General features: G+C 40.2%; 1 protein-coding gene across 5 annotated transcripts in view; it reads left to right on the plus strand.

The window, feature by feature from the left end:
• Window positions 1-4,397: 4,397 nt before the first annotated feature.
• The window catches only part of STK38 (serine/threonine kinase 38), a 43,625-nt gene continuing 23,677 nt past the window's right edge, over window positions 4,398-24,345 (plus strand). Inside the window, exons 1-4 of one of the 5 annotated variants that reach the window (XM_029242376.1) lie at window positions 4,398-4,726; window positions 9,193-9,325; window positions 21,921-21,972; window positions 22,896-23,018. In XM_029242376.1, coding sequence (XP_029098209.1) covers window positions 9,195-9,325; window positions 21,921-21,972; window positions 22,896-23,018 — 306 coding nt within the window. In that variant the 5' untranslated portion in view covers window positions 4,398-4,726; window positions 9,193-9,194. Of the gene's footprint in view, window positions 4,727-6,391; window positions 6,472-6,505; window positions 6,591-9,189; window positions 9,326-21,920; window positions 21,973-22,895; window positions 23,019-24,345 lie in introns of those variants that run through there. The other 4 variants (XM_029242377.1, XM_029242374.1, XM_029242375.1 and 1 more) reach the window with 4 other exon arrangements.

A 24,345-nucleotide genomic window follows, 5' to 3' on the forward strand; every position in this document is an offset into this window, starting at 1 on the left:
TCAGGAGCTAGGTCATCAAAAAGAATGACAAATGTCCACTACACTTAATGGAGTCATGGTAAAATGTCACCATTTGGGTCCATGAAGGGCTAGATCAGCATATTTTGGCTAGATTATTTTGAGGAAACCTTTAGTATTTATTAGAGTTGGGATACAGATAAATTAATATAGGACTATAGAGGGTGGAGAACAAAATTCCTCTCCTGAAACTGGGAAGGCTCCAAGGAGAAGATAAGGTTTGAGCTGGGCTTTTGAGGAAGGAAAGGGGAAAGCAGAAAGAGCAGTGAATTTTCAGTTAGAAAATGGGGTTCCCTGCTTCACTACTTGGCTTCCCAGCTGTGAGAAGTCAGGCAAGTCACTTTGCTTCCCCAAGTGTTAGTTACTTTATCTGTTGTTAAAAAAACAAAAATTCCACCAAATAAATCTGAAGATCTATTGGCTTTGTTCAATCTTCATGAATCAGGCAGCATTCCAGCTAGTAAACAGAAAGGTGCTCTAATGGTTTGTACAAAATGGAAGGTTTTTGTGGTCAGGAGGAGGGTGGGGCAAGGAAGCTATTAGCAAAAGAAAAGAAAGAGTTGCTTTAGGCCAGATCACCATATTTTGGGGAAAAGGTGAGGTTCAATCATGCAGATTCCATCTTCTTCCTTTGTGGGAGTTGTGGGGGAGACGGAGAGGGTCCAGGTGACAGATTACCTCACTGGTGCTGACCAGAATATTCCAGACTGGATGATTGAGATTACATTACCGAGGGAAGGTGGAAACTGCAATTAGATCAGGTATCAAATCTAAGTTTATTATCGTGGGCTTTAGCACAAGTGATGCCATTTTGGGCCTGTGGTTTTCTCTTTAACACTAAAAACGTATCCCTTGTAACCAACAAGGACCTACTGTATAACACAGGGAACTCTGCTCAATATTCTATAATAAACGAAGTGAGAAAATAATTTGAAAAAGAATATATATATATGTATAACTGAATCACTTTGCTGTACACCTGAAACTAACACAACATTGTAAACCAGATATAGTCCAATATAAAATAAAAGTTAAAAAAATAAATAAGTTAGAAAAAAAAAGCAAAAATAAAAGTAAAGGGCAAGGACTTCTCTGGTGGCACAGTGGTTAAAGAATCTGCCTACCAGTGCAGGGGACACGGGTTTGAGCCCTGGTCTGGGAAAATCCCACATGCCGCAGAGCAACTAAGCCCGTGCACCACAACTACTGAGCCCGCGCGCCTAGAGCCTGTGCTCCACAGCAAGAGAAGCCACCTCAATGAGAAGTCCGTGCACCACAACGAAGAGTAGCCCCTGCTCTCTGCAACTAGAGAAAAGCCCGAGTGCAGCAACGAAGACCCAACGCAGCCAAAAATAAATAAATAAATCTTTAAAAAAAAAGTAAAGGGCAAGACCTTGATCTTGAAAAGTTAAAAGAAAAAACAACAAAAATCTTATCCTTTGAGACCTGCCAAAGAGCTGTGAAGATCGAATAGCTGCCTTCAAAAAGACAACAGGGGACTTCCCTGGTGGTGCAATGGTTAAGAATCCACCTACCAATGCAGGGGACACGGGTTCGAACCCTGGTCCTGGAAGATCCCATATGCTGTGGAGCAACTAAGTCCGTGCGCCACAACTACTGAGCCTGCGCTCTAGAGCCCGGGAACCACAACTACTGAAGCCCACATGCTCTAGGGCCTGCATGCCACAACTGCTGAACCGGCATGCTGCAACTACTGAAGTCCCTGCGCCTATAGCCCGTGCTCTGCAACAAGAGAAGCCACTGCAATGAGAAGCGCACAGACCGCAACGAAGACTCAATGCAGCCAAAAAAAAAAAAAAAAAAAAGACAACAGGATGTGGAGAGAAGGGAATCCTCATGCATTGGTGGGAATGTAAATTGGTGCAGCCACTATGGAAAACAGTATGGAGATTTCTCAAAAAATTAAAAAAATAGAACTAGCATTTGATGCAGCTTCCACTCCTGGGTATTTATCCAAAGAAAACAAGAACACTAATTAGAAAAGATATATGCATTCCTATGTTCATTGCAGCATTATTTACAATAGCCAAGATATGGAAGCAACCTAAGTGCCCATCAATAGATGAATGGATAAAGAAGATGGTATGTTTGTGTGTGTGTATAATATTCATATACATATGAATATTACTCAGCCATGAAAAAGAATAAAACTTTGCCATTTGCAACAACATGGATGGACCTAGAGGGTATTATGCTAAGTGAAATAAGTCCGACAAAGATAAATACTGTATGATTTCACTTATATGTGGAATCTAAAGACAAAGGCAAATACTGTATGATTTCGCTTATATGTGGAATCTAAAATAAATATAAATGAACAAACATGAAACAGAAACAGTTATAGATAGAACAAATAGGTGGTTGCTAGAGGGGAGGTGAGTGGGAAAAAGGTGAGGGAGATTAAGATGTACAAACTTCTAGTTGCAAAATAAATGAGTCATGGGTCTGAAATGTACAGTGTGGAGAATATAGTCAATAACTATGTAATATCTTTGTATGGTGACACTTGTAATTAGACTTACATCATTTTGAAATGTACAGAAATATTGAAACAGTATGTTGTATAACAGGAACTAATATAATATAGATCAATTATACTTCAAAAACAAATAAACGAACAAACTCATAGAAAAAAGGATCAGATTTGTGAGGTGGGAAGGGGGAGGTGGATGAGGTGGTCAAAAGGTACAAACTTCCAGTTATAGGATAACACAAGTACTAGGGATGTAATGCACACCATGATAAATATAATTTACACTGCTGTACGTTATATATGAAAGTTTTGTTTTTTTAATTTTGTATTTATATGAGATGATGGGTGTTTACTAAACTTATTGTGATAATCATTTCATGAGGTATGTAAGTCAAAGCATTATGTTGTACACAAATTTATACAGTGCTGTATGTCAATTATGCCTCAATTAAAATGGAAGAAGAGCTGTGAGGATCACCTGAGATTAAGTGTTTGCACGTGGATTTTAGACTGAAAAGCGCTATGCAAACATCTGGCATTGTGACTAAGTCGTTAAGGATGGGGAGAACTTTGACAAAAGGCACTGAGGGAGAAGGGCCTCTGGGCAAGGAGAATGAAAGGTGAAGTGGTATTTTTTTAAAAATAAATTTATTTATTTGTGGCTGCATTAGGTCTTCGTTGCATGCGGGCTTTCTTTAGTTTTGTCGAGCGGGGGCTACTCTTGTGGTTTGCGGGCTTCTCATTGTGGTGGCTTCTCTTGTTGTGGAGCACAGGCTCTAGGCACGCGGGCGTCAGTAGTTACAGCACGGGGCTCAGTAGTTGTGGCTCACGGGCTCTAGAACACAGGCTCAGTAGTTGTGGCGCTCAGGCTTAGTTGCTCCGCGGCATGTGGGATCTTCCGAGACCAGGGATTGAATCCGAGTCCCCTGCATTGGCAGGCGGATTCTAAACCACTGAGCCACCAGGGAAGCCCCAGCGGCGTGGTTTTTATGTGCTAAGACAAAAGGAAACTAGGCTTTGAAGTCTAGAAAGATGAAAGTACTCAAGGAAAGCCTATGTTTTTAAGACCATTAAGGAAACAAAGCCTGGGACTCCAAGCCTGAAGGATAAAACTAAGCCCTATGGTCTTACACAGTTACACAAGAGCGTGGGGGTACCCTAATATCACAAAACACACTAATGAATGACTTGCACACACGCTTCTTTCTCTGCCTACATGGCCTCTATTGAAGGCAGGCAGGGACCATGTCTTACTCATCTTTGTTTCCAGGAGCCTGACACTTAAGAGCACTGCACTCCACTCTCAAGGAACCAGTGAGTGACCAAAGGCTTGGGACCTCTTTAACTCAAGGGGTGGGATGGACTAAGCGCCTAGGTAGCCTTGAAAAGCAGGTTCTTCTGTACACACTGGGATGCCAAGGGCTCCAGCGGACCTATTTATGATGAAAATCAAGAGAAGGTGGGGGACCAAGATTACACAGGTGATAAAACTTCATGGAGCTACACATGAACGCGAGCACGCACCCACACGCACACGCACAAATGAGTGCATGCCAAACTGGTTAAATCTGAGTCAGACTTGTAATCTAGTTAATTGCATTGGTCTAGTCAATTGTATCCCGCCAGTGTTAATTTCCTGGTTTTGATAATGTAGTATAGTTATGTAAGATGTTGAGGGAAGCTGGGTGGGTGATGGGTAAAAGGGACCTCTTTGTACTAATTTTGCAACTTTTTGTGAGCTTATAATTATTTCAAAATAAAAATAAAAAGACCCTCCCCCGAGCCCAGCTCCGCCCACCCCGAGAAGGCTCCACACCTCACACTTCCGCGCTCAACCCAGCCTCTCCTGCTGGAATAAGGCGAGGAGGGGCGGGGCCGCGCACGCGCAGACCTGAAATCCCCACCGCTTCGCGGGGAAGTAACGCTTGCGCAGTCTGGGTGCCTGGCCGCCGCGGCAGCAGTCTCCGCCGAGAGGGACCGGGCCGCCTTGGCCCCTCCGCTTGCCGTCTTTTCCGGCAGTTGGGGCGCTTCCTGTTGTTCGCACCCGTAACCGCCCCTCGGCCCCTACCTCAGAGCCCCTCAGGCGTCCCGTCCCCTCCTCTGGTCGGCTGGCTGCTGGTGCTGGGGTTTCGCTTCTCCTCACGTCGAGACCGCTGGCCCGGCCGGCGTTTGCGGTTGTCGGCCGCCCGCAGCCCTGCTTCCCCTGGGGCTCTGGTGAGTGTCTAGCTGCTGTTGTCTTCGGTCCATCCCTGACTTTTCCCTTCTTTCCTCTTCTCCCGACTCTTTTCGTGGTTTTCCCCTTCCCACCGGCGTCCTGTTTCCAGCCCTGCCCTTTCGGCCCCTCCTGACAGTCTCCCTCCTTCTGGCTTCCAGAGGCTCCTTGTCGGTCCTTTGCGCGTTTTCCCAGTCCCAGGCTCCCCACCCCGTCCACTCTGTCTTCGTGTGCAGTTGGGGCGGGGAGCCAGGCTTTCTTTCCGTGTTGCCTGCTTTGTCTGCTCCCTGCCACCGCTCAGTGCCCTTCGGGATGTCGGTCGTTATGAATGTTCACCTCCTTGTCTTTTTTCTAAGAACCTGAGAGGTGTTGTGTGAGGCAGAGATGTTGGTACCTTTGCGTCTGCCCCCTTCCTGATGGTCAATCTTAGGGTACTGGCCTTCAGAGAAGCTGACTCTAAACCACAGGGAAATTTAGTGAAGACTCTTCTTTTAAGATGAGTGGAGAAGGAATGTCAGATAGAACTTGGAGCAAAGTCTGTGCAGAAAGACTTAGAGAAAGCATGCAGAACGGCAAGTAGAGAGACCAGATCTCCCAGTTGACTAAATGACACAAAGAGAAACTTGTTCTTTTTCAAGTGTACAGAGGAAGGCTGGAGTGAAGAAGCCCCGTGCTTCCTCTCCCTTTCAGCTCCCTTTGGCTCTGACTTAGAATTAGCCAGGCAGTGGATGTGGTTTCCCTAAGCACAAAACAACCACCGCCACAATAACAGGCTCCACTGTCCACCCAAGCGTTAGATGGCAGCTTCCTCATAAGACGAGGAGAAGAGCTCTATCCAACTCTGTATAGAAAACCATTCCATGTCCTAACCCTACCCCAGTCATACATACATATTTTCAGCTCCGGGTAATGGACATAAGAGACCAGTGTTTTCCTAGCAGATCTTTTATAAGGTACTTAAGTATGCATAGCACTGTGCATGATATGGGGAAGGATATTAAAAGTAGTAAAAGATAGGGTGCTTGCTCTCCAGTGGCTTACGGTTAGTTCAGTAGGAGAAATTAGATATGTAACTCTTAATGAATAGTCTCAGCCCCAGTGTTGAATTGTCCAAATATTGGGTTGTCAGTCACAAAGAAATAATTTTGGTGAGAAAAGGGGGTATTTATGGAGTTAACAGGGTACCATTTTAAAGTCAATCAGTTAATCATGCGTAACTATCCAGATTGAATATAACAGTAGTTTTCATATGATCTCCTTTTAATGTTTGCCCTGACTTATGAGGATCACATTCTTTTGTTAATTTTTTTTTTAACTTTTAAGAATTTCTTACGTACCTGTTATTTCTTAATTCTGAGTTGGAGAATGAAACAAATAGGGCAAAGGCCTCCAGTGGCCTATAGGTCAGGGCAAGAAGGCTTGAATTGTCAAAACCTTTAGGCAAAGCCCTGTAAAGTACTTGGTTGCCCCACAAAACCTATAAATTGCTGTAGGGCACTAGTAATTGTAACTTTTTTTTTTTTCTTTTTTTTGCGGTACGCGGGCCGCTCACTGTTGTGGTCTCTCCCGTTGCAGAGCACAGGCTCCGGACGCGCAGGCTCAGCGGCCATGGCTCACGGGCCCAGCTGCTCCGCAGCACGTGGGATCTTCCCAGGCCGGGGCACGAACCCGTGTCCCCTGCATCGGCAGGCGGACTCTCAACCACTGCGCTACCAGGGAAACCTGAAATTGTAACTTTTGATGAAAGGTTATTAGAATTAGGCTAACCCTTTTGTGAGCGGATGAAGAGGAGGGGGAGGAGGTTTGAAGAATCATCAAAGGGAAGGACAGTGCAACCTTTGCCATTACATCAGAGACTGTATGAAGGTTGGAAACCATTCAGCTAGAACATTGTTGGCCTGCTATATGAGTTTCTTTGAGTGCACTTAATCTGTTGATCTTTTACAAAGGCTAGGAAGTCATGGTAGTGACTTAAATGGGTCAAAATGTTTGTGCCTCAGATTTTATATACCCGTCAATGTACATGTTACTTTGTTCTTTACCTTTGTTGACACCTGAAAATCATTAACTTGCTCAACTTACGTTTACTAATTGCCTATTATATGGAAGGCGCTGTTTGTCTTAAACACTCTCTAGTTGTATTTTTATGTGGAAATAATTTCATTTGTTAAAATGTAAAAAAAAAAAAATATATATATATATATATATATATATATAGAGAGAGAGAGAGAGAGAGAGAGAGAGAGAGGGAGAGAAAGAAACAGAGACATTCTCCAGAAATTTTCTGACAAAGGAGGAGTACTAAGGGCTGTCTCGCTTCAGACTTGTTTTTTTTTTTTTTTCAGACTTGTTTTTAAATCTGCTTTTAAAATTTCTTCACCAAACTTAAAGTACATGTGGTTTTCATTGTGGGTGGAGGGGGTACAGGCTGACAAATAAGGAACCACACCCAAGCTTCATAAACCAAACAGAGGTTTTAAAAAAAATTCCACTGATAGCCTAAAAACATTTGAGTTTGCTTTGGTGTTAGCAGAAACTTTCCCATAAAAAGTAACATTTTATAGTAAGGTAGAGATGAGTTCAATATCTTGAATTTGTGATTACTGATCATATTGGCGGTCATGAATCAAAATGTTTGACTTTGAAGTAGAGCCTTGATTTTGAATCTTTTTTCTCTGACGACAGTATTCTTTGTGATTTTCCCTGAGTATCTTTTTATAAAATTGCTTAGTGTTAAGCCTATTTTCTTAGTAATAATAAGTGTTTGAACATTCCTTAAAAGCCTAAGTTTAATCTACAAAACAATTTAAAAGTCCTTGAAAATGGGCCTTGGCCCCTCCTGATTTTTACTCAGCTTCATATAGAGGCAGGTCCGTAGGAGGAAGGCATGATAAGGATAAAATATTGAGCATTATTGCCAATGCTGGAGCAAGTCAAGGTTGGTGAACAATTTGGCGAGGTGTGACAATGTAGGTTGGCAAAAAATATTTAGGGCAAATGAGATTTAAATTTAGGTGGGGAAAAAAGTTCTGTAAGCTATTTAAACCTTGTTGGTATCAGTTTTCGAATATGTAAAACTAGGAGGTTAGGGTCTCTTGTTTTTAAGATATCTTCCATCACTGAAATTATGATTCAGGTTTTTTCTTTTGTAATATTGTTTCCATCATAGGTCTTTGTTTTAACTTGTCAATTCAACTAGACGGTAAACGTCTATCAAGTAACCATAAGCCATGTCACAGTACATATATACCTATAGATGAAGATTTTAGTCATAGATTTTTTTAAACTATAGAAATTGTAAATTTAAAAGTTCTTGGTAACTTAATGGTAATAGTACACACTCATTGAAGAAAATGTAGAAAATGTGGAAAACAAGAATAAAATCTATTGTATTCTCACTGCCTAGAGTTAGGCCACTAATAACATTTTGATATATATTTCTAATAATTCTGTGCATATACAGTAAACACATAAAATGGTATACATTCTGTTTTTTAACCTATTCTTTTTCACTTAGACTGGAAATATTTTCCCTGACATTAAACATTTGAGCTTTTTTTTTTTTTTTTTTTTTTTTTTTTTTTTTTTGCTGTACGCGGGCCTCTCACTGTTGTGGCCTCTCCCGTTGCAGAGCGCAGGCTCAGCGGCCATGGCTCACGGGCCGAGCTGCTCCGCGGCATGTGGGATCCTCCCGGACCGGGGCACAAACCCCTGTCCCCTGCGTCATCAGGCGGACTCTCAACCACTGCGCCACCAGGGGATCCCTGAGCATATTTTAATTGTCTGCATATTAATTTCATTATAGGACTTTCCCATAATTTAATCAGTTCTGTTGTTGGTTATTCAAGTTACTTCTAGTTTTTCTTTGTCATTACAATGCTGCATTGAATCCCCTTGTGTATGAATCCTTATGGGTCTTTGATTTCTTCAAGGTAGATTCCTGGATGGCAAAGAATTGTACTATCTATGTTATATATTCTTAATATATGTATCTGGTATTGTAACCTTGTTCTCTTCTTTTTAAAAAATGCAACACTATGCTTTAAAGATATATTCATTTTGCTTTTAGATACAGGTAGATTGGCTTCTGACTGTTGTATGGTATTTCTTTGTATGCATCCACAACATTTTATTTATGATTTGCTTACTGAATTGCCTGCAACTTCTCATAACACAGGTGATGGCATAGTGAACATCCTCTGTAATGCACATCCTTGTGCATGTTCCCTTAAGAGCCTGTGTGACAGTTTCTGTAGGCCTTATACCTAGGGATGATATTTCCGGGTCAAAAAACATTAATGTATACTTATTTTCACCAAGTATTATGTTTGTCTTTTTTTTGTTATATATTGTTTGTCCTCCAGAAAACTTGGGTCAATTTACATTCCTACCAATAGGGTAAGAGAGTGCATAATTGGTGGATTCTAACTCCAAAACTAATACCTCTTTTTTTGTTTGTTTCTAGCAGCCATGGCAATGACAGGCTCAACACCTTGCTCGGCCATGAGTAATCACACAAAGGAAAGGGTGACAATGACCAAAGTGACACTGGAGAATTTTTATAGCAACCTTATCGCTCAACATGAAGAACGAGAAATGAGGTAAAGAATTTTGAGAAAATTGTGTCATGGTTTTGGCATCCATATCTAGTATCATAAATCACATTCATAATATGGTTGAAAGGAGACAAGAATAGCAGCAGCCGTGTTACAGCCTATTCGAGTACAGTGGAGTGACAGTGTCACTGATTTCCAAAGCCCTTGCTATTAACCCACTTATTTCTGATACTAGTCAATAACATAAAATTTCATGGTAGTATAAAAAAATTAATTGGGCCAAAACCTTAGAGTTCATTGTGAAGGCAGTGTGATGTAATGGAAAGAGCAAACCTTATGGAGCCAGATCTGGGTTTAGAATCCTGCCTTTACCATTTAGTAGCTGTATGAGGTTGGAACAAGTTCTTAGTCTTCCTGCGTATCAGCTGTCCCATCTGGAAAATGGGGATACTACTACTTGCCTTGCAGGATTGCTGTGGGGATTAGATAAAACATATATGAGTACCCACCAAAGTGCTTCACACAGTAATCACATAGTTAATGGGGTTGTAGCATTACCGAGTCCAATCTCATACTGCTCGCTGCACAACAGGCCAATAAATTGAGAGGTGAGCTGTTGAGGGCGTGAAATAGCGACTTTATTCAGAAAGCCAGCAAACCGAGAAGGTGGTTTGCCCCTAAAGAACCATCTTGCCTGAGGCTCCTTTTGTATTAAAAGGGAAGGGAGTAAAGTCAAACATTTCCTGGTTCCAATCATTCTCCGGAGGCGTTGTGTTCATTTCTTCCTCCCTGCAGTCATTCATTCACAGGTGGGCCTGGTCAGGATGTTTCCTGTGAACTAAACAAAGGTATTTTAGCTTAATGCTCATTACCTGGGTTCCCAGAGATGGGCATTTATGTATAATTTAAGCTTATAGGCAACATCCCTTTAGTGATTAACTTGTAATAGAATACAAAAAGTTCTTCCCTATTACAGTAGCAACTATTGTTACTGATCTAGTGTGCACTATCCATGTAGTAACTCATAATTAAAAATTTTTTCCCAATATTTTATTATGAAAATATTCAAAAGTACAGAAAAGTTGAAAGAATTATACAGTGAATACCCAGACATCATATAGATTCTACTATTATCTGTTGTTTTATCACATATCGATCTATCCATTCCTTTATCCATTCATTAATTCATCTTAACTTTTTGCTTGTACTTCAAAGTATGCTGCAGATGTCTATATGTTTTACTTTTGAATATTTCTGCTTGTATAACAAATGGAGTTTTCTATATATATTTTAAGAGAGTGGAAAATCTGCATACAATGAAATGCACCACCTTAAGGGTACATTTCAGAGTTTTGACAAATACATACACCTGTATAACTTAAACCCCTATCAAGACATAGAATATTACCATCATCCCAGAAAGTTCATCCCTGGAGATTCTCCTTCAACCCCAGGCCACTGTTGTGATTTTGTTTCTACCATAGATTAATATTGTCTATTCCATACAAATGGGACATGTATAATGGATTCTTTTGAATAAGGCATCTTGCACTCAGCCTAATGTTTTCAAGGTTCATCCATGTTGCTTTTGTGTGCATAGTTTGTTCCTTTATATTGCTGAGTACCATTCTCTTTTATGACTACCATAGTTTGTTTATATATTCTTTTGTTGATAAAAATCTGGGCATTTTAAAGTTTTGGGCTGTTTTGAATAAGTTTCTCTGAATATTTGTGTACAGATCTCTTTGTGAACGTTTGTTTTCAGTTCTTAGGTTAATATTTAGGAGTGGAATGGCTGGTTTGTAAACATACATAGGTATATGTTTAGTTTTATAAGAAACTGCTAGACCTTTTTCTAAAATATTACCAACAGTGTATGAGAGTTCTAGTTGCTTTATATATATTTTTTAACATTTGTGTTGTCAGTCTTTTAACTTTAACTATTCTTGTGGATGCTTAGTGGCATTTCATTGTTGTTTTATTTTATTTTTAAACTCTTCCTCTTTTTTTTTTTTAAATAAATTTATTTACTTTTGGCTGTGTTGGGTTTTCATTGCTGGGCACTGGCTTTCTCCAGTTGTGGCGAGCGGGGGCCACCCTTCGTTGCGGTGCATGGGCCTCTCAGTGCGGTGGCTTCTCTTGTTGAGGCGTGCGGGCTCCAGAGCGCAGGCTCAGCAGCTGTGGTGCAGGGGCTTAGTTGCTCCGCGGCATGTGGGACCTGGGTCCCCTGCATTGGCAGGCGGATTCTTAACCACTGTGCCACCAGGAGAGTCCCTCATTGTTTTAATTTGCATTTCTCTGACAATTAATGATATTGAACATTTTTCTTTATGTGCTTTTTTTGGCCATTTGTGTATTTTCCTTTGTGAAGTGTTCAAATTTTTTGACCATTGAGTTTTAGGAGTTCCTTATATATCTTAGATACTGGTCCTTTGTCGTAGCTGTGTTTTGCAAAGGTTTCCCAGTCTGTGCTTTCCTGTTCATCTAATTTGGCATTTTTTTCTTTTGTAGTTATTGCATTCTGTGACCTCTAAGAAACCTTTGCCTACCCCTAAGTCATGAAGATATTCTCTTATGTTTTCTTCTGGAAGTTTTATAGATTTAGTTTTTACATTTATATGATCCATCTTGAGTTAATAAGTGTGTATGGTATGAGGTGGGGTTTGAGATTTATTTATTTATTTTCCTTATGGATATCCAGTTATTTTAGCACTATTTGTTGCAAAGATTTTCTTTTCCCCATTAGATTGCTTTGGCACTTTTGAAAATCAAGTACTGTGTAATTGTGTACCTGTGTCTGGGCTCTTTATTCTGTTTCATTGATTTATTTGTCTGTCCCTATGCCAGTATCAGATTTTCTTATTACGGTAGCTTTGTGGTAAGTTTTGAAGTCAGAAACTGTAAGTCCTCAACTTTGTTGTTCCTGTTTTTTTTCGAGATTGCTTTGGATATTCTAGGTTCTTTGAATTTCCATATAAATTTTAGAATCAGCTTATCAGTTTCTACAGAAAAGCCTGATGGAATTATGGTTATAATTGTATTGAATCTGTAGATCAGTTTGAGGGAGAGTTGACATCTTAATATTGAATCTTCTGAGGCTTATCTCTCCATTTTGTTAGGTCTTTAATATTTCTCAGCAGTATTTTGTAGTTTTAGGGTGGAGGTCTTTCATGTCTTTTGTTTGTCTATTCCTAGTATTTTTGGAGTTTTTTGATGCTATTGTAAGTGGATATTTAAAATTTCATGTTCCACTTGTTTGCTGCTAGCATATAGAACTATAACTGAATTTTGTATATTGACCTTATACCCTGTGACTTGCTAATTTACTTATTCTAGTAGCTTTTTTGTAGATTCCTTAGGATTTTCTATGTGAACAATCATGTCATAGCCAAATAGGGAGTTTTGTGCCTTCCTTTCCAATCTGTACAACTTTTCTTTCTTTTTCTTGCCTTTTTACATTGGCTAGGATTTCAGGTACAATGTTGAATGTAAGTGGTGGGAGTAGACATCTTTTGTTCCTGATTTAAGTGGGAAAGCACTATTTCGCTGTTGTGATGTTAATGTAGCTTTTTCAAAGATGCTCTTCATAGGTTGGGGAAGTTTCCTTATGTTCCTATGAGACTGAGAGTTTTTATCATGAGTGGATGTTGAATTTTGTCAAATGCTTTTTCTGCATCTTTGAAATGATCATACTGTTTTTTCTCCTTTACTCTCTTACTGTGGTGAATTACATGGACTGATTTTTGAATGTTAGACTAACCTTCCGTTCCCGTTCCCGGGGTAAACTCTCTTGGTCATAATGCATTATTCTCTTTCTGTGTTGCTGGATTCAGTGTGCTAATGTTTGGATAAGGATTTATTTGCAACAGCTTTCTGCAGGAGGGTGTAGACCATAATTTAAATGGGATATATGACTTGACCTTAAATATGCAGCTCTGTATGCGGAATAGCAAGATACTTTATACCTGTTGGTGGCTAGCTGTTGTTCACTGGGACAAACAAGAGCCTATACAGTGCTCTTTGTTAGGATCATGGGGAATTCAAAAATAAATTTGCACACTCTTATCTCTAGGCATGTGAAACCTGTTGGAGATGGTTATTTTCAAATACAGCCACTCTCTTGAAATCAGAGCTTCTGGAATTGTAGTTACAAAGCAAATGCTTATGAGTTCTGATTAAGTTACTTGTCTTACTTGATAATAGTCAGTTGGTTTTTTTTTTTTATTTTTTTTTGCGGTACGCGGGCCTCTCACTGCTGTGGCCTCTCCCGCCGCGGAGCACAGGCTCCGGACGCGCAGGCCCAGCGGCCATGGCTCACGGGCCCAGCGGCTCCGCGGCATGTGGGATCCTCCCCGACCAGGGCACAAACCCGTGTCCCCTGCATCGGCAGGCGGATTCCCAACCACTGCGCCACCAGGGAAGCCCGGGGTTTTTTTTTTAATTAATTAATTAATTAATTTTTGGCTGCGTTGGGTCTTCGTTGCTGCGTGCGGGCTTTCTCTAGTCGTGGCGAGCAGGGGCTACTCTTCTTTGTGGTGCGTGGGCTTCTTATTGCAGTGGGTTCTCTTGTTGCAGAGCACAGGCTCTAGGCGCGCGGGCTTCAGTAGTTGTGGCTCGCAGGCTCAGTAGTTGTGGCACACGGGCTCTAGAGCGTAGGCTCAGTAGTTGTGGCTCATGGGCTTCGTTGCTCTGCTGCATGTGGGATCTTCCGGTACCAGGGCTCGAACCCGCGTCCCCTGCATTGGCAGGCGGATTCTAACCACTGTGCCACCAGGGAAGCCCAGTCAGTTGGTTTTTAATCCTACTGGCTCTGCCCTGTGGTGCATCATTGATATGTATCAGATTCTCCAGGAACAAGATGATACATGGTTGTATTTACTTTGTTAGTAAGTGTTATATTTTGATTTACACTAAGATTGCACCCCAAAAATTGGTTGAAATCAGTGCTTTTTTTGTTTTGGATTCTCAAGATGGAAAGACCTTTCAAAAGCTTTCATGGTTTTTCTTTTCTTGAAGACCAAATTAATCAAAGCACAGTAAAAAGAGAATGTTAGACATTTAAGAGGATTAGAATGTTTTTGTAATTTTTGTTATCAAATCACCATTATTTTTCATTAAAAAAAAACAGTAGATACTTTGAACTTTTCAGAATTAGTATTTCCTTGTTAATCTTTTTAGTGCCCTCTTTTTAAAAAATTTTTATTTATTTATTTTTGCGGTACACGGGCCTCTCACTGTTGTGGCCTCCTCTCCCGTTGCGGAGCACAGGCTCCGGACGCGCAGGCTCAGCGGCCATAGGCTCACGGGCCCTGCCGCTCCATGGCATGTGGAATCTTCCCGGACTGGGGCACGAACCTGTGTACCCTGCATCAGCAGGTGGACTCTCAACAACTGCGCCACCAGGGAAGCCCTAGCGCCCTCTTTTTTTGTTGCTGTTCTGTTTTTTATTTTTAAAATTTTTATTGGAGTATAGTTGATTTACAATGCTATGTTAGTTTCAGGTGTACAGCAGAGTGAGTTAGTTATACATATATATATATCCATTCTTTTTCTGATTCTTTTCCCATATAAGTTATTACAGAATATTGAGTAGAGTTCCCTATGCTATACAGTAGATGCTTGTTAGTTATCTATTTTATATATAGTAGTGTGTATATGTTAATCCCAATCTCCTGATTGTTCACTTCCCCCCACGTATCCCCTTTGGTAACCATAAGTTTGATTTCAAGATCTGTGAGTCCATTTCTGTTTTTGTAAATAAGTTCATTTGTATCATTTTTTAAATTAGATACCACATGTAAGTGATAACCATATGATGTTTGTCTTTCTCTGACAGACTTTACTTAGCATGATAATCTCCAGGTCCATCCTTGTTGCTGCAAATGGCATTATTATTTTTTTATGGCTGAGTAATATTCCATTGTATATTTATATACCACATCGTCTTTATCCATTCCTCTATTGATGGACATTTAGGTTGCTTCCATGTCTTGGCTATTGTAAATAGTGCTGCAGTGAACGTTGGGGTGCATGTATCTTTTTGAATTATGGTTTTCTCTGGATATATGCCTAGGAGTGGGATTGCTGGATCATATGGTAGTTCTATATTTAGTTTTTTAAGGAACCTCCATACCGTTCTTCATAATGGTTGTACCAATTTACATTCCCCCAGCGGTGTAGGAGGGTTCTGTTTTCTCCACAACCTCTCCAGCATTTATTTGTAGATTTTTTTTTTTTTTTTTGTAGATTTTTTGATGATGGCCACTCTGACCGTTGTGAGGTGGTATCTCATTGTATTTTTTGCATTTCTCTAGTGCCCTCTTTTTTGGACATGAGTTGATACTTGTTCTTGAGTTTGTTGATACAATTTGATAAGACTATTTTATTTCAGGTTTTATCACCCCTAGAAAATTAAAAAAGAAAAACAGTATATAAACAACTCATATAATTCAACATCAAAAAATCAAACAACACAATTAAAAAATGGGCAGAAGGGCTTCCTTGGTGGCGCAGTGGTTGAGAGTCCGCCTGCCGATGCAGGGGACACGGGTTCGTGCCCCGGTCCGGGAAGATCCCACATGCTGTGGAGCGGCTGGGCCCGTGAGCCATGGCCACTGAGCCTGCGCGTCCGGAGCCTGTGCTCTGCAACGGGAGAGGCCACAACAGTGAGAGGCCCGCATACCACAAAAAAAAAAAAAAAAAAAGAAAATGGGCAGAAGAACTGAACAGACACCTGAAAGAGGAAATGCAGATGGCCAACAGGCACATGAAAAGATGCTCAGCATAGCTAATCATCAGAGAAATGGAAATCAAAACCACAGTGAGGTTCCCTATATATGTGTTAGCATACAGTATTTGTTTTTCTCTTTCTGAAATACCGTATGCTAACACATATATATGGAATCTAAGAGAAAAAAAAAAGGTCATGAAGAACCTAGGGGTAAGATGGGAATAAAGACACAGACCTACTAGAGAATGGACTTGAGGATATGGGGAGGGGGAAGGGTAAGCTGTGAGAAAGTGAGAGAGTGGCATGGACATATATACACTACCAATGTAAAATAGATAGCTAGTGGGAAGCAGCCTCATAGCACAGGGAGATCAACTCGGTGCTTTGTGACCACCTAGAGGGGTGGGATAGGGAGGGTGGGAGGGAGGGAGACGCAAGACAGAAGAGATATGGGAACATATGTATATGTATAACTGATTCACTTTGTTATAAAGCAGAAACTAACAAACCGTTGTAAAGCAATTATACTCCAATAAAGATGTTAAAAAAAAAACACAATGAGATATCACCTCACACCTGTCAGAATGGCTATCATCAAAAAGAATACAAGTGACAAATGTTGGTGAAGATGTGGAGCAAAGGGAACCCTCATACGCTGTCTGTGGGAATGTAAATTGATGCAGCCACTGTGGAAAACAGTATGCAGGTTTCTCAAAAAGCTAAAAATAGAGCTACCATATGGGTAGCATATGGTAGACCCAGCAGTTCTACTCCTGGGTAATTTGAGAAGATAAATGCACCCCAGTGTTCATGGCAGCATTATTTACAATTGTCAAGATACGGAAGCAACCTAATTGTCCATCAACAGATGAATGGATGAAGAAGATGCTGTTTATGTACATATATACATACACACAGAGAGGAATACACACAGAATGGAATACTACTCAGGCATAAACAGGTATGAAATTTTGCCATTTGCAGCAACATGGATGGACTTGGAAGGCATTATGCTAAATTAGATAAGTCAGAGAAAGAAAAATACTGTATGATATCATTTATATGTGGAATCTAAAAACTACCACAAACCAGTGAATATAACAAAAAAAGAGGACTTCCCTGGCGCAGTGGTTAAGAATCCACCTGCCAATGCAGGGGACCCAGGTTCGATCCCTGGTCCGAGAATATCCCACATGCCACAGAGCAACTAAGCCTGTGCACCACAACTACTGAGCCCACGTGCCACAACTACTGAAGCCCATGCGCCTAGAGCCCGTGCTCCACAAGAAGGAGAAGCCACCGCAATGAGAAGCCCGCGCAGCACAACAAAGAGTAGCCCCCACTCGCCACAACTAGAGAAAGCCCACGCGCCGCAACGAAGACCCAATGCAGCCCAAAATAAATAAAATTACAAAAAAAAAAAAAAAGCAGACTCACAGATATAGAGAACAAACCAGTGGTTACCAGTAAGGGGGGGCAGTTTGGGGAGGGGAGTGGGAGGTATGAACTATTGGGTGTAAGATAGGCTACAAGGATATATCGTACAACATGGGGAATATAGCCAATGTTTTGTAATAACTGTAAATGGATTTTAAGCTTTCAAAATTGTATCAAAAATTAAAAATTAACAAAAAAAGAAAGAAAAACTGATTGTCAGGTGCTTCCACAGTAGTAAGTAAACTAAAATTAGAACTGTCAGAAATGGAGTTTCAAGTGTTTTGATGTTATGGGGGAAAAGTCACAGAACCTTGATAAATAAGCAGAGTTTTAATGATATGAGACAATTGATGGTAAAGAAACATTTTATTATGGGTATATGGCTAATATATGACGAGCAGTTTGAAATAATAGGTATTAGGCTAGTAAATTTGAGGACTAATAAAAGAGATCATGTTGTAATACAAAATTTTATTTTGTTTGTATATGCCTTGTCTTGTTGCCTTTAAAATCTCTAGTATTTCTCCCACTTATATGCAACTTTTGTGCTGTTCCATTTATAGTAGAACACTGGGTTATATTTGAACAAAGGATTTACTGCAGGGGAAATGAGACCAAAGCCTAAAGGCAGAAGAAAAAAATCATTTGCAAATTGTTTTCTGTATAAAGGTAGAATATGAGAACATTGGGCTATTTCATAGAAACACTACAGTAAGTTCTACATATTGGTTTCAACACAGTTAAATTCCTTGAGTCTAGTGCCCATTGTACAGTGTTGCAGAATGCTTATTAAAGCTACTTATAGATGGTAAACTGAATCCCTTCAGTTGTGCAAGTTCATATTCTTTTTTTAATCTGTGTTTTGCCTTCAATAGTGGCCTCTGTGGTAAGCTTCTCCAGGAACAGCAATTCTCCTGTTCTCTTATGTGATCCTAGGTACACATAAGAGAGATAGGTGTTGATAATTGCCTAGTTGTTCATAGAAAATTAATGGTTTGGATAATTTGAGCAGTTTGAAATCAAAACTGAGGCAGCTGGCATTTCTTTTTACAATATTCTGTGTTGTTTCTGTTCTTTATGAATACTATTTTGGTGGATTAATTAAAGCCATAAAAGCCTAATTTAATAGGCAATAGTTGTATGCTCTCCCCCTAAATCAAATAAGAACTATCCTGCATTTTACCCTCTGAGAACCAGCATTTTCTGCTACTTCTCTTCCATATTCTTACCCAGGTTTTCCTAACTGTTTGCTTTTAGTCTGATCTGATACTGAGTTGCAATGTGTGATTATTACTAGTGAGCAAGTGTCAGTTTTATTTGGGCCCCAGAAATGGTTAAGTCTAGACTTATCTAATGATATTCACTGACTAGATATCAGTCAAACAAAAGTAATTTGTTGAGATTTTTAAAATTTTGTGTAATCATTTTTAGGGTATTTCTTGAGAATTCAGTTTTGATCATGGAGATGCCCACTGTTTATTTCTATACCATTTTTCCTGATTATTTTAAGTGTGTCATCAGCAGAAATTAGAAATATTGTCTACTCAACTTGCTTGTAGAGTGGACTAGCCTTTTCCTCCCATCCCTGCTGCCTCTGAATCAAGCTGTGCTTGGAGGCAAGTCTAAATTAGGTGTAGTGAAGGGGGCTAATTAAAAGAAGTAGTCATGAATGTGTGTGTACATTGCGACATGTTCCGACCTTTTTTCTTTCTTTCTTTTTTTTTTTAATTTAGCAACATACATCTTAAAAAGTTGCTGTGTACAAAGCATTATTCTTAGTGGAGAAGGAGGATTCAGATGTGGTCCCTGCCTTCAAAAGAACTTACCATCTCACGTGGGAAATGGTCTCACATGATAATAAATGGAGCTCACTCGCGGAAGCCTTGCTGGGTGGGGTTGGGTGTGGCCTCTGTGTGTGAAAGTGCCTCTCCCTCCCAGGGTTCTGGTTTGGAACACTGGAGTTGAGCTGAAGAGGCCTCATCAAAGGCTGGAGTGTTAGCTAGCGGGGCCCTGCGACCAGAGAGACATGTGGTGGAGGGGCCTGCCTTTCTTAATCATTGTGGGCATTTTTAAACACACGCGTAGAAAGACTAATACAATGAGCCCCCATATAGTCATCCCTCAGATTCAGTAATTATCAAGACTTTGCTAAATTTGTTTCATTTATTCCATTTTATTCTTTCTTGCTATTGTGTTTTAAAGCAAATTTCAAACATCTGTCATTTCAATCCTACGTACTTCAGTATGCATCTCCAAAAATATGGCCATTTTCTTGTCATCACAATGCCAACGTGAGTCTAACCAAGTTAGTACTTGGTATTGTCTTACAGAGGATGTCACTTGTAAGCCTTTTGTAAGACGTCACTGTGTTTGCCATTTTTGCGTCTTCAAGATCTTTGTTGCTTGGTCCCAATAAATCATTACCATGGATAATTTTGCATGATAGAGGCTTTTTCTGTATACTTTCTCTAATGAAAGAATCTGAGGGGAATTCCCTGGTAGTCCAGTGGTTGGGACTCCGAGCTCTCACTGCCTGAGGCCCTGGGTTCAATCCCTGGTCAGGGGACTAAGATCTCACATCTCGTAAGTCGCGTGGCGCGGCCAAAAAGAAGAAAAGAATCTGATTGTGTTCAAGGTGTTGATTCTGTTAACTTTACTCTCAGGCAGGTTATCTCCTGAGACCAGTTTAATTACACTTGCAACAGAGCTGTAGAATACTGTCCAGTTTAGTTTTAAAATTTGGGCTGTCTCTGTGACACACATTGTGTGATAGCACATGGGACTGCTGTCACAGTCTGGTGTGGTCATTCAAAGAATATATAGTCAGAAAGTATGATGGTGTTTGATACTCAAGGCACAAAAGGAGCTGACCATGGTTGAGTTCTTATAGTTCTTGCCATGCATTGACTCTTCTTATTCTTCCCTACTTCAACTATTTAACCATGGAAATGGAATAATTTTCCCTCCTGAAATTGCCAATAGTACAGCCTTCTCCCTCCAATACATATGCACACATAGATGCATATCCCAAAATATTCTGGGAACTAGAAGAAAAGTGAGCAGACTGGGAGCCATGCAGATGCTTTCTTCTTCCCGTCACGGTCAGAGTAGATCTTTTCACTTCCTGGGAGTTTGGACACAAATTCTTGTTTATCATCTCAGCCTGTGGGTTTGTACTGTAATATGATTTCTAACAGTAATTAAATATAATTAAATAAAAATATTCATTTTAACTAAATACTATTATAGCAATAAATACTCATTGACTAAAATAAAACTCATTATCTTCCCATGTTCCTCTCTCTGTGCTTCCTGTCTTGGTTAGTGGCATCATTATCCTCCCACACAAGAAATTCTAAGACTGTTCCCTTGACTCCTTCTGCCAGTTTGTTATCTTTGCAGTAGCTCTGTTCACTTCATTCTAGGTTTCCAGCCCTAGTTCCAGGTATTTATTGTCTGTCGGACTCACGATAGCTTCCAGTTTGCCTCTGTCTTTGTCAGTTGCTTTCCCTGCCAGTCCATCAGCTCATTACTTCGGGCTGCCACTCTGAAATAGAAACCTCATCACACCACTCCTTTGTGCACAAGCGTCTGATAGCTCTGAGGTCTACAGACTAAGAGCCAACCTCCTTAGTGTGGCATTGCAAGTTGTGTGTGCCTCAGCTGCGCTAGACCACAGGCTGTTGCTTCGTGTACCTTGTACTTCTTCCCTGCTCTGCTCAGCTTGCCTGTTGTCTGGAATGCTGATAAGTGATAGAGGAGATTCCAGCCCATGTGCTTTCATTTATTATGCCAAATGAATAAAAGTTGTGTGGAATTGGTTGTAAGGAAGTTTTACTTGTTTCTTTTAGTTTTATCAAATCAGTATGAGAATATAGATCAGAAACATTCTTGGATGCAGTTTCTAAAGTTTAGTACTCCAAGGATTTAGAGTCTTAAGATTTTTGTTTTTTTGTTTTGTTTTTTGTTTTGGCCGTGCCATGCGGCTTTGGGTCTTAAGATTTAACAGCAGTGCCAGTCACCTTTTTTGAACGTTTCCCCCCCCCCCCCTTGAATCTCCAAATTCTGTGTTTACCTTTGTTGTTATTACTCTTTGTTTGTGGCAGGGAGGAGGAGGAAGATGTGAAAGTAAGGAAGTAGATTCAGTCAGGGACAAGGAGAGAAACACCCTGATAGAAGAGGTTATCAAACACTAGCTGTTTGTGGTTTGTTAAGGAGGAAATGTTACCCAAAAAAAAAGAGAACTTTTCATTTTGAAATAAGATTCTTTGTTGCATTAACATATAATTTTTGTCAAAATGTAGAACTGACAAAGGGTGAGAATCTTTTTATTTGTCTTAATAATTGTAATTTGTTGTTTTAATGAAGCATTTTGAGATTTACCTGTTTTTATCAGTAAAAAAAATTGTTTGCATATAGATAACGGAAAGTTATCATTCAAATGTTATTTCATATGTCTTTATTTATTTTTAGACAAAAGAAGTTAGAAAAAGTAATGGAAGAAGAAGGCCTAAAAGATGAAGAGGTAATTAATATTGAAAAAATTTTCCTTGAAACCCAGCATGGCAGATCATATCTTATCCAGCAAGTTGTTAGCCTTGGTGCACAGGGGAGTGGTTTTGACTCAATAACAGGAAATTATGAGGGCTGGTGTGCTTCTGGATTTAGGTACTCATGCAGAGGGAGAAGTTAATTATTAAGTACCAGGAGAGGATGACTTCTCTAGGCTCTGTTGTAATAAATTAATTAGCTTTAGAACTCCAAGAAAAGAGATGAAATAAAATTAAAATTTAAAAAAAGCAAATTATAGCATTTTTAATTCACTGAAAAGGCTCCATAGAAGTGGGGCAAATTTCTAAAATCTTTGTCAAGGCAAAATCTCTCTCAAATCAGCCCTTCCCTCCAATGCCCACAGATGTGGCAGAAAATATAGTTAACTCGAAACCATGTAAGGAACTGAAATGACAGTGGAAATGCTTTCAAAAAGAGGAATGAATCATAGAACCCAGGAAAATGGTGAAAAATACCCAAGACTTGTAGGAACAGTAGAAAGTTAATGCATAAAATGAACCACAATGTGTAAAGAAAATCCAGAGGGAAATTTAAAAACCACACTTTTATATAAGGAGGGTTAAAGGAAAATGTTGGTTGTTTATCCTTCCTTCATTAGAAGCTTTAGAAAAGTCGATTGTTGACGTAGGTTAGTCAGCCCTCAGAGGAGGCACCGTCTGTTCAGTATGGCTTGGTTGTTGTATCTGAAGGCCTGGGAAGGGAGGAGTGATCTCGTAAGGGTCATTCTGTGGTGCTTTCATGTGTGAACAGATGATGCTTAGTCTGGTGTGGCCCTGCTTTGCAGGTGGGTTAAACCACAAATACGACTTTGTTGCAGAGTTTCAGAGTTCCAACTCCTCCCCTTCCCACCTCTCTCCCTCTTTATTTAAACATTAGAAACGACTCAGGAGATCAGCACATGCTCGGAAGGAAACAGAGTTTCTTCGTTTGAAGAGAACAAGACTTGGATTGGAAGATTTTGAGTCCTTAAAAGTAATAGGCAGAGGAGCATTTGGTGAGGTAAAAAAACCACAGTGACTTGTCAAATACAGAAATACCACAGAACTTCAAAGCTTCTAACACCATGAGCTCATGATTCTTGATATAACGGATGTATGGAGTGCGTGGGTCAAGCATGCCAGCCCCACATCTTAGGTGTTCTGTCTTCTCTTTCTTCCCCTCTCCACTGTCCCAGGGATCTGGTTGTTCTCTGCTCTTCCAGAGATGATGTTGATGCTTTAAGTATTGATCTAAAGGGAGAGTTGAAAGGTAGAAAGAAATCAATATTTATTATTTACTGAGTGCTTTTCTCCTATAATCATGACAGTAACTCATTTTATACACGATGAGATTAAGACTCCGAGGGGATATGTAATGTTCCGGCATCACATAACCATTGAGCAGTGGTACCAGAAGCGGGGCCTAGGTCTTCCTGATCTTGAAAGTCTTGCTTTTCACATTACACTGCCTCTCTGAGAGCAAACTCACAGCATATCTCCACCCTTTATTTCTTCCCGCCAGATTGGTACAGCTCTAAAAAGATGGCCCTAGGTGACAGAATTTATAGAAATAAGTTATGTAAGTGGTGGTACAGAGTGAAAGCATTTGCAACTTTGTCCCAGCTGGTCTTGCATGTGCATCCTGCTTGGTCACAAGAGCAGTCTGTTGGGGAGGGTTTGAATGAGCCCATGCAAGATCATCTCCATTCATGGAAAATGCCCAAAGTGGATGACCTACTGATGTGTTATTTTCATTATCATTGTATAAAAGGAGCAGCATAGTATTAAAAACCACTACCTAGGGGAAATGTGAGTACATATTCAAAGGCACAGGTGAAAGATAAATTGATTCCTCATTGTTCAGAATCCCTGTTGGCCCCTTGAGAGAGGGAAAGGTACAGGACCACCTCTGAAAGAGCTCTCTGTTCAGTGAGGAGGGGACGTGGGACTTGAGGAGAACATAAAGAATGGTGCAGGGAGAAGAAAACATACATATCTTGGGGGAAGAGGGGGAGGATGTGCAGGAAATTTCCAAGAAGTTTTGTTTGGGTTTGCAGACCATTTATTTTCTTTTCATCATGAATTATCTGTTCTCTCTAAAAAAAAATTCAAAATAGAAAAGAGAAAGGAGAACTGCAGAAAACCCTACTTCCCTGATTATGCTATTAATGCTATTATTTCCCTAATTATGCTATTATCCTATTAATAATGCTTCCAGGCATTTTTTTTTCCTATACCTGAGCTTTTGCTATTGTTTTAAACATTGTTGTAATCATTTCCTTAGGTTTTCTGAGCTGACTGCTTGACATGTGCCATGGGTTTAATGAGTCCTTAAGTTCCAGAGTGAG

Source organism: Monodon monoceros, unplaced genomic scaffold (genome assembly GCF_005190385.1).
Source record: "Monodon monoceros isolate NGI ecotype Baffin Bay Population unplaced genomic scaffold, NGI_Narwhal_1 Super_Scaffold_3, whole genome shotgun sequence".
Classification (NCBI taxonomy): domain Eukaryota; kingdom Metazoa; phylum Chordata; class Mammalia; order Artiodactyla; family Monodontidae; genus Monodon; species Monodon monoceros.